Source organism: Littorina saxatilis, linkage group LG1, assembly GCF_037325665.1.
Source record: "Littorina saxatilis isolate snail1 linkage group LG1, US_GU_Lsax_2.0, whole genome shotgun sequence".
In the NCBI taxonomy this organism is placed as follows: Eukaryota; Metazoa; Mollusca; class Gastropoda; order Littorinimorpha; family Littorinidae; genus Littorina; species Littorina saxatilis.
Genome location: NC_090245.1, coordinates 875,523 through 889,122, shown reverse-complemented (window position 1 = coordinate 889,122; position 13,600 = coordinate 875,523). Strand labels below are relative to the sequence as shown.

At 44.6% G+C, this 13,600-nt stretch overlaps 1 protein-coding gene across 1 annotated transcript in view; it reads left to right on the top strand.

The window, feature by feature from the left end:
* The window catches only part of LOC138959178 (uncharacterized), a 29,622-nt gene extending 26,117 nt beyond the window's left edge, over positions 1 to 3,505 (top strand). Inside the window, exon 6 of the mRNA XM_070330559.1 lies at positions 2,284 to 3,505. Coding sequence (XP_070186660.1) covers positions 2,284 to 2,337 — 54 coding nt within the window. The 3' untranslated portion in view covers positions 2,338 to 3,505. The remainder of the gene's footprint in view (positions 1 to 2,283) is intronic.
* The last annotated feature ends 10,095 nt before the right edge of the window (positions 3,506 to 13,600 follow it).

The window sequence follows — 13,600 nt, the reverse complement described above, 5'->3', positions numbered from 1 at the left end:
CCATTCCGTTGCTGAGCAAGGTACTGAGAAAGGCGGACTTGGAGAAGCCAAGGCTGGTTCTCATAGCGCCGTTGTGGCCGAGCCAGGCGTGGTTTCCGGACCTTCTTCGTCTAGCCGACGGTCCACCCATTCCTCTCGATCTTCGAGAAGGGGAGCTTCTGCAACCGAGGTCGGGGACCCCTCACAGGGACCCTCATCTCCTGGCTCTACACGCTTGGGTTCTGTCAGGAGAGCGTTGAAGCGCACTGGGGCGTCAGACCTCACTCTGACATTGGTGCAGAAGACGCATAGAAGATCTACTTCTGATGTTTATTCGTCCCATTGGGCTGCTTGGGCCCAGTGGTGTCGTCTTAACGGCGTTAACCCGTTGTCTCCACGTACTATGCAGGTTGCAAATCATTTGGCTTGGCTGTCCTCCCAAGGTCGGACGGCGTCTACCCTCAGGGTACGTCGTTCTGCCATTTCCACTACCCTCAAGCAGTTGGGACGCTCTATTGCCCTGGACGGGGTGATCGCAAGTGTCATTAAAGGTTCCGCTCTTAGCTCTGCTTCACGCAGAACGTCTGTCCCAGCCTGGGATCTCTTACTGGTACTGGAATTTTTGCGCTCCTCGGTTTTCGAACCTTTGAAAGAGGCTAGTCTGTCTAACCTTACTAAGAAGACTCTCCTACTTATTTTGCTTGCGTCAGCGCGTCGGGGAAGCGAGGTTCACGCTCTTTCTGGACTTAATCAGGATATTTCCTTCGAAAAAGATGGCTCGGTTATCTTGCGTTTTTCGCCTGTGTTTTTAGCAAAGAATCAAAAACCTAACCAGCCGTCTCCTGTTGTGAACATACAGTCGCTGCGTTCTATTTTACCGCGCGGTGACCCTGACCTCTTGAACTGCCCAGTCCGGGCTCTGCGGGCTTACCTGTCTCGCACGGCTCCGTTAAGAGCTTCATCTCAGAAATTGCTTTTCATCTCGTTAAACGTAGCCAGAGATAAGGATATCGTTAAGACGACTTTGGTCTGCCGGGCTTATAAGGCAAGCATATGAGTGGTGGCAGACACATGGGGGGGGACGCTCCGTTCTCCCATTACGGTCGCCTCGTACGCATGAGGCGAGAGCCTGGGCCGCCTCTCTAGCGGTCTTGCGCTCAGGCAGGATGACTGAAGTGCTCAGAGCAGCATACTGGAAGTCTGAAGACGTTTTCATAAACTTTTATCTACGTGATATTGCCAGCACTAGGCAAGATGGCTCGAGCTGTTTGCCTGCCATGGTGGCAGCTGGCCAGGTTCTACCGAAGGTTTAGGTGAGTTTCCCGCCTCCTTGTGTAGCAATCTGCTATTTATGTGAGTTGTAGTAAGAATATGTTATTTAATCGAAAATTTCTTATCAAATTTTCATTTAATTAATATACTTACCAACTCACATAGTTAATGCCCTCCCTACCTACCCCGCTTTGTGTGGTTTAAGGTGGTGTTTCAGTGGGAATGACTATACCGGCAGTATGTCCAGCGCATGCGCGGGCAGCCGGTGGGGGGAGGTAACTCCCGGGACCCGTTGTCAAGGGTTTGTTTTGTTTTGGGAGTTATCTCCCCCTGTTACCAGGGTCAGTGCTTCAATGTCTAACGCATCAAACTGAAGTTAATGCTATTTATGTGAGTTGGTAAGTATATTAATTAAATGAAAATTTCGATTTCACGTGATGTCAAGGTCAGAGAATTGCTCATACCTTTATTAGAAATGTAAAACAGACAAGATACATTTTTTACAAAAAAAGAAGAAAAAATATAACAAAAGAATTAGAGGATGTGACAGAGGACGGGAAGGGATTTAACTTTAATTTTCAGCAATATCGGGGAGATATGAGTCGGTAAGGTGGGTATACAGAGGGGGGGGGGGGAGGGGGGGGTGTCAGAGAGACGATGACTGTCACAGACTTGCCAATTAAATGTTTCTGCAGCAGCAATAATTTCGTCCAAAGTGTTGTCCAAACTAATTAAGCTGGGATTAGTCATGTAAATACACAGAAAAACCTTAAGCAAGATTCACTCAAGCTTGACTTTCAGTAAAAGCGTTAAACAACATGACCTGCCAATAATCAAATACTGGATCATTAACATGGTGACCACAGGGTAATCAAAATCTATCACTTAACCTTATAAAAGTATGTACCTTTTCGAATATTTCAATGTTTTCGAATCACTTCTACGTACCCTGATTTTTTTTGACCATCTCGCTGGAAAGAAACAATTTTGTTTGTGCGTCTACAATCATTTGTGTGTGTGTGTGTGTTTCAGATTGGAAAACAAGGCAAAGAAAAGAAGAAAGCGCAGAGGAAAGAGAAAGTCTGATGGACCCTGACAGATCGAGATCGACTACAAGTATCCATTGCCCGCTTCACTAAGAGGAGGTCCAAGGATACCAACGAGGTTTTTGTTAGTCTAAATCAGTAAATGCCTGTATAGAGAGGTTTTATGGGCGTTTAACCTAATGTATGGGTGGCCGAGTGGTAACGCACTTGCGAGAGGTTGCGTGTTCGACCCTGGGTCAGGCCGCTATTTTCTCCCCCCCTTTCCTAACCTAGGTGGTGGGTTCAAGTGCTAGTCTTTCGGATGAGACGAAAAACCGAGGTCCCTTCGTGTACACTACATTGGGGGTGCACGTTAAAGATCCCACGATTGACAAAAGGGTCTTTCCTGGCAAAATTGTATAGGCATAGATAAAAATGTCCACCAAATACCCGTGTGACTTGGAATAATAGGCCGTGAAAAGTAGGATATGCGCCGAAATGGCTGCGATCTGCTGGCCGATGTGAATGCGTGATGTATTGTGTAAAAAATTCCATCTCACACGGCATAAATAAATCCCTGCGCCTTGAATATGTGCGCGATATAAATTGCATAAAAAAATAATATTAAAAAAATAAAATAATAAAAAAAAAAATAAAAAAAATTTAAAAAAAATCCCTGCGCTTAGAACTGTACCCACGGAATACGCGTGATATAAGCCTCATTGATTGATTGATTGATTGATGTATGGTAAGTAACTGGCGCTCGCACAGTTAATTGATGAGGCAAACCTCCATTGTCAATTACACATTGTGAAAGCTTTTTGTCACTCTCCATGTTACCGGGTGCTGCTTGCCGACATCATAGACCTCTAAATATAGGTCCCTGCCGACATTATTGTCTTTTACTAGCATTTATTTTGTTCTTACTTATTTTAATACTTCTTGTGTCGTAATCAAAAAGAAATGACAGAGAAGCAAAGAAAACCAAAAGTAACTGGAATGATTTTGCTGATTTTTTCATTTACATGGACTGCAATATAAAAAAAAATAAATGTCCAGTTGTATGAGTCTGACAACATGCATCATTTGTTTATGTTCTGTTCAATGCACAAATGTCAACATTGTTTATGTTCTGTTCAATGCACAAATGTCAACATTGTTTATGAGCAATCGATGGTTGTTGTCGTATTGGGTGTTTTTGTTATTTGTTTGTTGGTTTTAGCAAGTGCTTTTAACCTTCGCCGCAGGAATCGCTTGACAAGTGGGCCCCTTCATCCCCCCTTCCTCGTCCTGATATGGCTCTGCGTAGTCGGCTGGACGTTAAGCAACAAATAAACAAACAAACAAACAAAATAGCCTTCGCCGGCACTCGTTATCGACTACACACGGACGCACTCGTGGGTCCGTGCGGACCCAGAAGGGTGTTTGATTGCAAATATCTCCTAAACGAGTTGGAATTCTTTAATGAGCTTTTAGAAATGCCTCAGACACCTAAAAAGCTATCATCTCCTAAAAGCTCATTAAATTTCAGTGATAATTGATTAATTATGCACGGTATTTGGAACAATTAAAATATTATGGGTCTGCATGGCCCCACGAGTGCCACGGAAGGGTTAGCACAATTTTCCTTCTTTGAGAAGTATGGGTCCGCACGGACCCACGAGTGCCTCGGAAGGGTATACACGCTTTTCCTTCTTTGAGAAGTATGGGTCCGCACGTCCCCACGAATGCTTCCGTGTGTAGTCTAAATTTGACCATTAATTAATTAATTAATTATCACTGAAATTTAATGAGCTTTTAGGAGATGATAGCTTGTTGGGTGTCTGAGGCATTTCTAAAAGCTCATTAAAAAATTCCAACTCGTTTAAGAGATATTTGCAATCAAACACCCTTCTGGGTCCGCACGGACCCATGAGTGCCGGCGAAGGTTAAACACAAATCCTGTCAGAAAATTGGAGAGAAAAAAACAGAAGATATTTTTGAAGTTTCATGATGACAAAGGTACATTCATGGCTCTGGGTAGACTGCAGTATGTTTTTAGACTGCAGTATGTTTTTAGACTGCAGTATGATTTTAGACTGCAGTATGTTTTTAGACTGCAGTATGTTTTTAGACTGCAGTATGTTTTTAGACTGCAGTATGTTTTTAGACTTGGGCTTCAGCTATCATTGTTATCCGTTGCAAGCCCCTGGAGCAATTTTTGATTAGTCCTTTTGTGAACAAGAAACAATTAACAAGTGGCTCTATCCCACCTCCCCCCCTTTCCCCGTCGCGATATAACCTTCGTGGTTGAAAACGACGTTAAACACCAAATAAAGAAAGAAAGATCATTGTTATCTTTGAGGTTTTGGGTTATCTAACCTGATGATAGGAGTGTGTACATTGTTGCTTCAACGACTAGATTGCTGATAAAGCTGTACATTGTACAACATTGTCACATTGCTGATAAAGCTGTACATTGTACAACATTGTCACTACATTGTACAACATTGTCACATTGCTGATAAAGCTGTACATTGTACAACATTGTCACATTGCTGATAAAGCTGTACATTGTACAACATTGTCACATTGCTGATAAAGCTTTACATTGTACAACACTGTCACATTGCTGATAAAGCTGTACATTGTACAACACTGTCACATTGCTGATAAAGCTGTACATTGTACAACACTGTCACATTGCTGATAAAGCTTTACATTGTACAACACTGTCACATTGCTGATAAAGCTGTACATTGTACAACATTGTCACATTGCTGATAAAGCTGTACATTGTACAACATTGTCACTACATTGTACAACATTGTCACATTGCTGATAAAGCTGTACATTGTACAACATTGTCACAAATGTTCATTTTGACTGATTGGGAATGTTTACAGCTTTAATTTGCTCAGATTTCAGGATAAAGAGGAATAAATAAAAACTGTCCATGTATCTGCTTCTGTCTTGTGCGGTGAATGTATGTGCTACGGCGAGATGAAATCATGCATAGGACTTCAGTAGTAAAGTACTGTTACAACTACAAGCCAACGTTAAACATACGAAGATGAAAAAAACCCACTGTCATTTGGAAAAAGAGAAAGTCATCACTAGTCTTCTTCTTCTTTGTTCATGGGCTTAGACTCCCACGTTCACTCATGTTTTTAGCACAAGTGGATTTTTACGTGTAGGACCGTTTTTACCCCGCCATTCAGGCAGCATACGCCGATTTCAGGGGAGGCATGCTGGGTATTTTCGTGTTTCTATAACCCACCGAACTCTGACATGGATTACAGGATCTTTTCCGTGCGCACTTGGTCTTGTGCTTGCGTGTACACACGAAGGGGGTTAAGTCACTAGCAGGTCTGCACAGAAGTTGACCTGGGAGATCGGAAAAATCTCCACTCTTAACCCACCAGGCGGCAGCGACCGGGATTTGAACTCACGACCTCCCGATTAGGAGGCCGACTTCTTGTCACCACGCTACTGCGCCCATCATCACTAGTCTCGATCCTTCTCATCAATTATTCATAATAAAGCAGTGTGAGTTTGAACCTCTCAAGATAAAGCTTTTGTGACTGGTGAAGAAAATATCGTTTCTTGAACAGACCATGAACGATGTTCCCAGTTGTGTAACCAGGGCTAACACCCCAAAAAAGTTAAAAACCTGAAGGCCTGTGTAACCAGGGCCAACACCCAAACAAGTTAAAAACCTGAAGGCCTGTGTACCCAGGGCTAACACCCAAACAAGTTAAAAACCTGAAGGCCTGTGTAACCAGGGCTAACACCCCAAAAAAGTTAAAAACCTGAAGGCCTGTGTAACCAGGGCCAACACTTTTTTTGTTGTTATCTTGTAGCGGCAGAGAACAGCCTCTCCTGGTACCAAAATGTATGTTAATAAATGATAAAATAATTCACACTTTGCCTCCATCACCCATCCAAACTAAAAAAAATAACTTGGTTTTAAGTTTGACTTCAAGAAACCGGATTTTCTGGTTTTAAAAGTTTTCATAAGGCTGGGTTTCCGGCGAGATCCGGAAAGGTGTTTAGCCCTGTGTAACTGTTAAGTAAAGAGGCTTATATTACACCGCACAAACATATTTGCCATAACAGCGGAACCCCCCTTAACACCTCCCTCTTTCTTAACATCTCATTTTCTCAGTTTTGTTAAATTCTTAAAAGGGGGGTTCCTAAAAGGGGGGTTCCTAAAATTTTGTTAAGGTCTTAACACTTTCGCGACGGGAGGTGACTATATTAGTAATAGCGCTGCAACGCCCACGGACGGGAAGTGACTATTTTAGTATTAGACATACAAGGTACACGACTCGTGATTGCTTCCCGGTTTTTGAAGCTTGCAGTAAATTGAGTTGTTTCCCTTGACACACTTGGTGTGCCCTTCCGCCATATGCAAAATTAGCCTGATTTGTGCGTTTTTTTCGAGAAAAAAAATGAATCGAAGGCGAGCCTTGTCACGGGAGGAGATTCTCCGGATGTTGGATCTTGAGGACCCTGTAGATCATGATTCCGACGTGTTGTTTTCGCCTCAAGAAAGCGATAATAGCAGTGATATTGAGGAAGAAACAGTCCTGTTGTTGCTGCTAGTATGAGTCGGCAAACTACACGTGTTAGGGTGGTACTGCATGAATCTTCGAATGTGTAGTTGCAAGGGGGGCGTGGCAGCACTGATAACAATGGATGGCTGGAGCCTAATCCTTTTGGAAATGTTCATAGGTGTACAGTTGGGACTTTGTTGTGAAAATGTGACTTATATTCAATATGGATTACCTAGACATCATTTGGTGAGTGTCACAGTTTTGTTTCATTTGAGTCAGGATGCTGTGAGTGAATGCGGGATTTGCTTGTTTTTTTCTTTGTACTGTCTCCTTATTTCTGTGTAGAATTTTAACAATATTTCAGCTAATTCATAGGTTTTACACCTTGTTTGGTTATAAAATTATTTATACTTTCTGTTAAAAAATAACTTTTAAAAAAGCAGTGGAAAAGAAAACACACAAAAAAACGTTAAAAAACACAAATTATCACCCTTTCACCCCCCCCCCCCCTTTGCTAAAACAAATCGCGTGACAAACTTATAAATAGCACGACTGAACTGGGCATCCATTTTTTAATTAGTACACAAAATTTGGTGGTGATTGGACTTAATTCAAGCTTGCTAGACAGATTTCTTTACAGTTACTGTTTTTTGGGAAGTTTCTTGGTGGCAAGCTTGGGCAGGCAGGACGTTAACGCCGTGGCAATGCTAGTCACAATAGTGTTAAAAAGGGGTTTCACTGTGTAGCATTGCCCCCATAAAGATTGGCTCGTTTCACTGTGTAGCATTGCCCCCATAAAGATTGGCTCGTTTCACTGTGTAGCATTGCCCCCATAAAGATTGGCTCGTTTCACTGTGTAGCATTGCCCCCATAAAGATTGGCTCGTTTCACTGTGTAGCATTGCCCCCATAAAGATTGGCTCGTTTCACTGTGTAGCATTGCCCCCATAAAGATTGGCTCGTTTCACTGTGTAGCATTGCCCCCATAAAGATTGGCTCGTTTCACTGTGTAGCTTTGCCCCCATAAAGATTGGCTCGTTTCACTGTGTAGCATTGCCCCCATAAAGATTGGCTCGTTTCACTGTGTAGCATTGCCCCCATAAAGATTGGCTCGTTTCACTGTGTAGCATTGCCCCCATAAAGATTGGCTCGTTTCACTGTGTAGCATTGCCCCCATAAAGATTGGCTCGTTTCACTGTGTAGCATTGCCCCCATAAAGATTGGCTCGTTTCACTGTGTAGCATTGCCCCCATAAAGATTGGCTCGTTTCACTGTGTAGCATTGCCCCCATAAAGATTGGCTCGTTTCACTGTGTAGCATTGCCCCCATAAAGATTGGCTCGTTTCACTGTGTAGCATTGCCCCCATAAAGATTGGCTCGTTTCACTGTGTAGCATTGCCCCCATAAAGATTGGCTCGTTTCACTGTGTAGCATTGCCCCCATAAAGATTGGCTCGTTTCACTGTGTAGCATTGCCCCCATAAAGATTGGCTCGTTTCACTGTGTAGCATTGCCCCCATAAAGATTGGCTCGTTTCACTGTGTAGCATTGCCCCCATAAAGATTGGCTCGTTTCACTGTGTAGCATTGCCCCCATAAAGATTGGCTCGTTTCACTGTGTAGCATTGCCCCCATAAAGATTGGCTCGTTTCACTGTGTAGCATTGCCCCCATAAAGATTGGCTCGTTTCACTGTGTAGCATTGCCCCCATAAAGATTGGCTCGTTTCACTGTGTAGCATTGCCCCCATAAAGATTGGCTCGTTTCACTGTGTAGCATTGCCCCCATAAAGATTGGCTCGTTTCACTGTGTAGCATTGCCCCCATAAAGATTGGCTCGTTTCACTGTGTAGCATTGCCCCCATAAAGATTGGCTCGTTTCACTGTGTAGCATTGCCCCCATAAAGATTGGCTCGATTCACTGTGTAGCATTGCCCCCATAAAGATTGGCTCGTTTCACTGTGTAGCATTGCCCCCATAAAGATTGGCTCGTTTCACTGTGTAGCATTGCCCCCATAAAGATTGGCTCGTTTCACTGTGTAGCATTGCCCCCATAAAGATTGGCTCGTTTCACTGTGTAGCATTGCCCCCATAAAGATTGGCTCGTTTCACTGTGTAGCATTGCCCCCATAAAGATTGGCTCGTTTCACTGTGTAGCATTGCCCCCATAAAGATTGGCTCGTTTCACTGTGTAGCATTGCCCCCATAAAGATTGGCTCGTTTCACTGTGTAGCATTGCCCCCATAAAGATTGGCTCGTTTCACTGTGTAGCATTGCCCCCATAAAGATTGGCTCGTTTCACTGTGTAGCATTGCCCCCATAAAGATTGGCTCGTTTCACTGTGTAGCATTGCCCCCATAAAGATTGGCTCGTTTCACTGTGTAGCATTGCCCCCATAAAGATTGGCTCGTTTCACTGTGTAGCATTGCCCCCATAAAGATTGGCTCGTTTCACTGTGTAGCATTGCCCCCATAAAGATTGGCTCGTTTCACTGTGTAGCATTGCCCCCATAAAGATTGGCTCGTTTCACTGTGTAGCATTGCCCCCATAAAGATTGGCTCGTTTCACTGTGTAGCATTGCCCTCATAAAGATTGGCTCGTTTCACTGTGTAGCATTGCCCCCATAAAGATTGGCTCGTTTCACTGTGTAGCATTGCCCCCATAAAGATTGGCTCGTTTCACTGTGTAGCATTGCCCCCATAAAGATTGGCTCGTTTCACTGTGTAGCATTGCCCCCATAAAGATTGGCTCGTTTCACTGTGTAGCATTGCCCCCATAAAGATTGGCTCGTTTCACTGTGTAGCATTGCCCCCATAAAGATTGGCTCGTTTCACTGTGTAGCATTGCCCCCATAAAGATTGGCTCGTTTCACTGTGTAGCATTGCCCCCATAAAGATTGGCTCGTTTCACTGTGTAGCATTGCCCCCATAAAGATTGGCTCGTTTCACTGTGTAGCATTGCCCCCATAAAGATTGGCTCGTTTCACTGTGTAGCATTGCCCCCATAAAGATTGGCTCGTTTCACTGTGTAGCATTGCCCCCATAAAGATTGGCTCGTTTCACTGTGTAGCATTGCCCCCATAAAGATTGGCTCGTTTCACTGTGTAGCATTGCCCCCATAAAGATTGGCTCGTTTCACTGTGTAGCATTGCCCCCATAAAGATTGGCTCGTTTCACTGTGTAGCATTGCCCCCATAAAGATTGGCTCGTTTCACTGTGTAGCATTGCCCCCATAAAGATTGGCTCGTTTCACTGTGTAGCATTGCCCCCATAAAGATTGGCTCGTTTCACTGTGTAGCATTGCCCCCATAAAGATTGGCTCGTTTCACTGTGTAGCATTGCCCCCATAAAGATTGGCTCGATTCACTGTGTAGCATTGCCCCCATAAAGATTGGCTCGTTTCACTGTGTAGCATTGCCCCCATAAAGATTGGCTCGTTTCACTGTGTAGCATTGCCCCCATAAAGATTGGCTCGTTTCACTGTGTAGCATTGCCCCCATAAAGATTGGCTCGTTTCACTGTGTAGCATTGCCCCCATAAAGATTGGCTCGTTTCACTGTGTAGCATTGCCCCCATAAAGATTGGCTCGTTTCACTGTGTAGCATTGCCCCCATAAAGATTGGCTCGTTTCACTGTGTAGCATTGCCCCCATAAAGATTGGCTCGATTCACTGTGTAGCATTGCCCCCATAAAGATTGGCTCGTTTCACTGTGTAGCATTGCCCCCATAAAGATTGGCTCGTTTCACTGTGTAGCATTGCCCCCATAAAGATTGGCTCGTTTCACTGTGTAGCATTGCCCCCATAAAGATTGGCTCGTTTCACTGTGTAGCATTGCCCCCATAAAGATTGGCTCGTTTCACTGTGTAGCATTGCCCCCATAAAGATTGGCTCGTTTCACTGTGTAGCATTGCCCCCATAAAGATTGGCTCGTTTCACTGTGTAGCATTGCCCCCATAAAGATTGGCTCGTTTCACTGTGTAGCATTGCCCCCATAAAGATTGGCTCGTTTCACTGTGTAGCATTGCCCCCATAAAGATTGGCTCGTTTCACTGTGTAGCATTGCCCCCATAAAGATTGGCTCGTTTCACTGTGTAGCATTGCCCCCATAAAGATTGGCTCGTTTCACTGTGTAGCATTGCCCCCATAAAGATTGGCTCGTTTCACTGTGTAGCATTGCCCCCATAAAGATTGGCTCGTTTCACTGTGTAGCATTGCCCCCATAAAGATTGGCTCGTTTCACTGTGTAGCATTGCCCCCATAAAGATTGGCTCGTTTCACTGTGTAGCATTGCCCCCATAAAGATTGGCTCGTTTCACTGTGTAGCATTGCCCCCATAAAGATTGGCTCGTTTCACTGTGTAGCATTGCCCCCATAAAGATTGGCTCGTTTCACTGTGTAGCATTGCCCCCATAAAGATTGGCTCGTTTCACTGTGTAGCATTGCCCCCATAAAGATTGGCTCGTTTCACTGTGTAGCATTGCCCCCATAAAGATTGGCTCGTTTCACTGTGTAGCATTGCCCCCATAAAGATTGGCTCGTTTCACTGTGTAGCATTGCCCCCATAAAGATTGGCTCGTTTCACTGTGTAGCATTGCCCCCATAAAGATTGGCTCGTTTCACTGTGTAGCATTGCCCCCATAAAGATTGGCTCGTTTCACTGTGTAGCATTGCCCCCATAAAGATTGGCTCGTTTCACTGTGTAGCATTGCCCCCATAAAGATTGGCTCGTTTCACTGTGTAGCATTGCCCCCATAAAGATTGGCTCGTTTCACTGTGTAGCATTGCCCCCATAAAGATTGGCTCGTTTCACTGTGTAGCATTGCCCCCATAAAGATTGGCTCGTTTCACTGTGTAGCATTGCCCCCATAAAGATTGGCTCGTTTCACTGTGTAGCATTGCCCCCATAAAGATTGGCTCGTTTCACTGTGTAGCATTGCCCCCATAAAGATTGGCTCGTTTCACTGTGTAGCATTGCCCCCATAAAGATTGGCTCGTTTCACTGTGTAGCATTGCCCCCATAAAGATTGGCTCGTTTCACTGTGTAGCATTGCCCCCATAAAGATTGGCTCGTTTCACTGTGTAGCATTGCCCCCATAAAGATTGGCTCGTTTCACTGTGTAGCATTGCCCCCATAAAGATTGGCTCGTTTCACTGTGTAGCATTGCCCCCATAAAGATTGGCTCGTTTCACTGTGTAGCATTGCCCCCATAAAGATTGGCTCGTTTCACTGTGTAGCATTGCCCCCATAAAGATTGGCTCGTTTCACTGTGTAGCATTGCCCCCATAAAGATTGGCTCGTTTCACTGTGTAGCATTGCCCCCATAAAGATTGGCTCGTTTCACTGTGTAGCATTGCCCCCATAAAGATTGGCTCGTTTCACTGTGTAGCATTGCCCCCATAAAGATTGGCTCGTTTCACTGTGTAGCATTGCCCCCATAAAGATTGGCTCGTTTCACTGTGTAGCATTGCCCCCATAAAGATTGGCTCGTTTCACTGTGTAGCATTGCCCCCATAAAGATTGGCTCGTTTCACTGTGTAGCATTGCCCCCATAAAGATTGGCTCGTTTCACTGTGTAGCATTGCCCCCATAAAGATTGGCTCGTTTCACTGTGTAGCATTGCCCCCATAAAGATTGGCTCGTTTCACTGTGTAGCATTGCCCCCATAAAGATTGGCTCGTTTCACTGTGTAGCATTGCCCCCATAAAGATTGGCTCGTTTCACTGTGTAGCATTGCCCCCATAAAGATTGGCTCGTTTCACTGTGTAGCATTGCCCCCATAAAGATTGGCTCGTTTCACTGTGTAGCATTGCCCCCATAAAGATTGGCTCGTTTCACTGTGTAGCATTGCCCCCATAAAGATTGGCTCGTTTCACTGTGTAGCATTGCCCCCATAAAGATTGGCTCGTTTCACTGTGTAGCATTGCCCCCATAAAGATTGGCTCGTTTCACTGTGTAGCATTGCCCCCATAAAGATTGGCTCGTTTCACTGTGTAGCATTGCCCCCATAAAGATTGGCTCGTTTCACTGTGTAGCATTGCCCCCATAAAGATTGGCTCGTTTCACTGTGTAGCATTGCCCCCATAAAGATTGGCTCGTTTCACTGTGTAGCATTGTCCCCATAAAGATTGGCTCGTTTCACTGTGTAGCATTGCCCCCATAAAGATTGGCTCGTTTCACTGTGTAGCATTGCCCTCATAAAGATTGGCTCGTTTCACTGTGTAGCATTGTCCCCATAAAGATTGGCTCGTTTCACTGTGTAGCATTGTCCCCATAAAGATTGGCTCGTTTCACTGTGTAGCATTGCCCCCATAAAGATTGGCTCGTTTCACTGTGTAGCATTGCCCTCATAAAGATTGGCTCGTTTCACTGTGTAGCATTGTCCCCATAATAAAGATTGGCTCGTTTCACTGTGTAGCATTGTCCCCATAATAAAGATTGGCTCGTTTCACTGTGTAGCATTGCCCCCATAAAGATTGGCTCGATTCACTGTGTAGCATTGCCCCCATAAAGATTGGCTCGTTTCACTGTGTAGCATTGCCCCCATAAAGATTGGCTCGTTTCACTGTGTAGCATTGCCCCCATAAAGATTGGCTCGTTTCACTGTGTAGCATTGCCCCCATAAAGATTGGCTCGTTTCACTGTGTAGCATTGCCCCCATAAAGATTGGCTCGTTTCACTGTGTAGCATTGCCCCCATAAAGATTGGCTCGTTTCACTGTGTAGCATTGCCCCCATAAAGATTGGCTCGTTTCCAAAAGTAATCAGATAGAAGTGCACTGAACAAGGGAGAA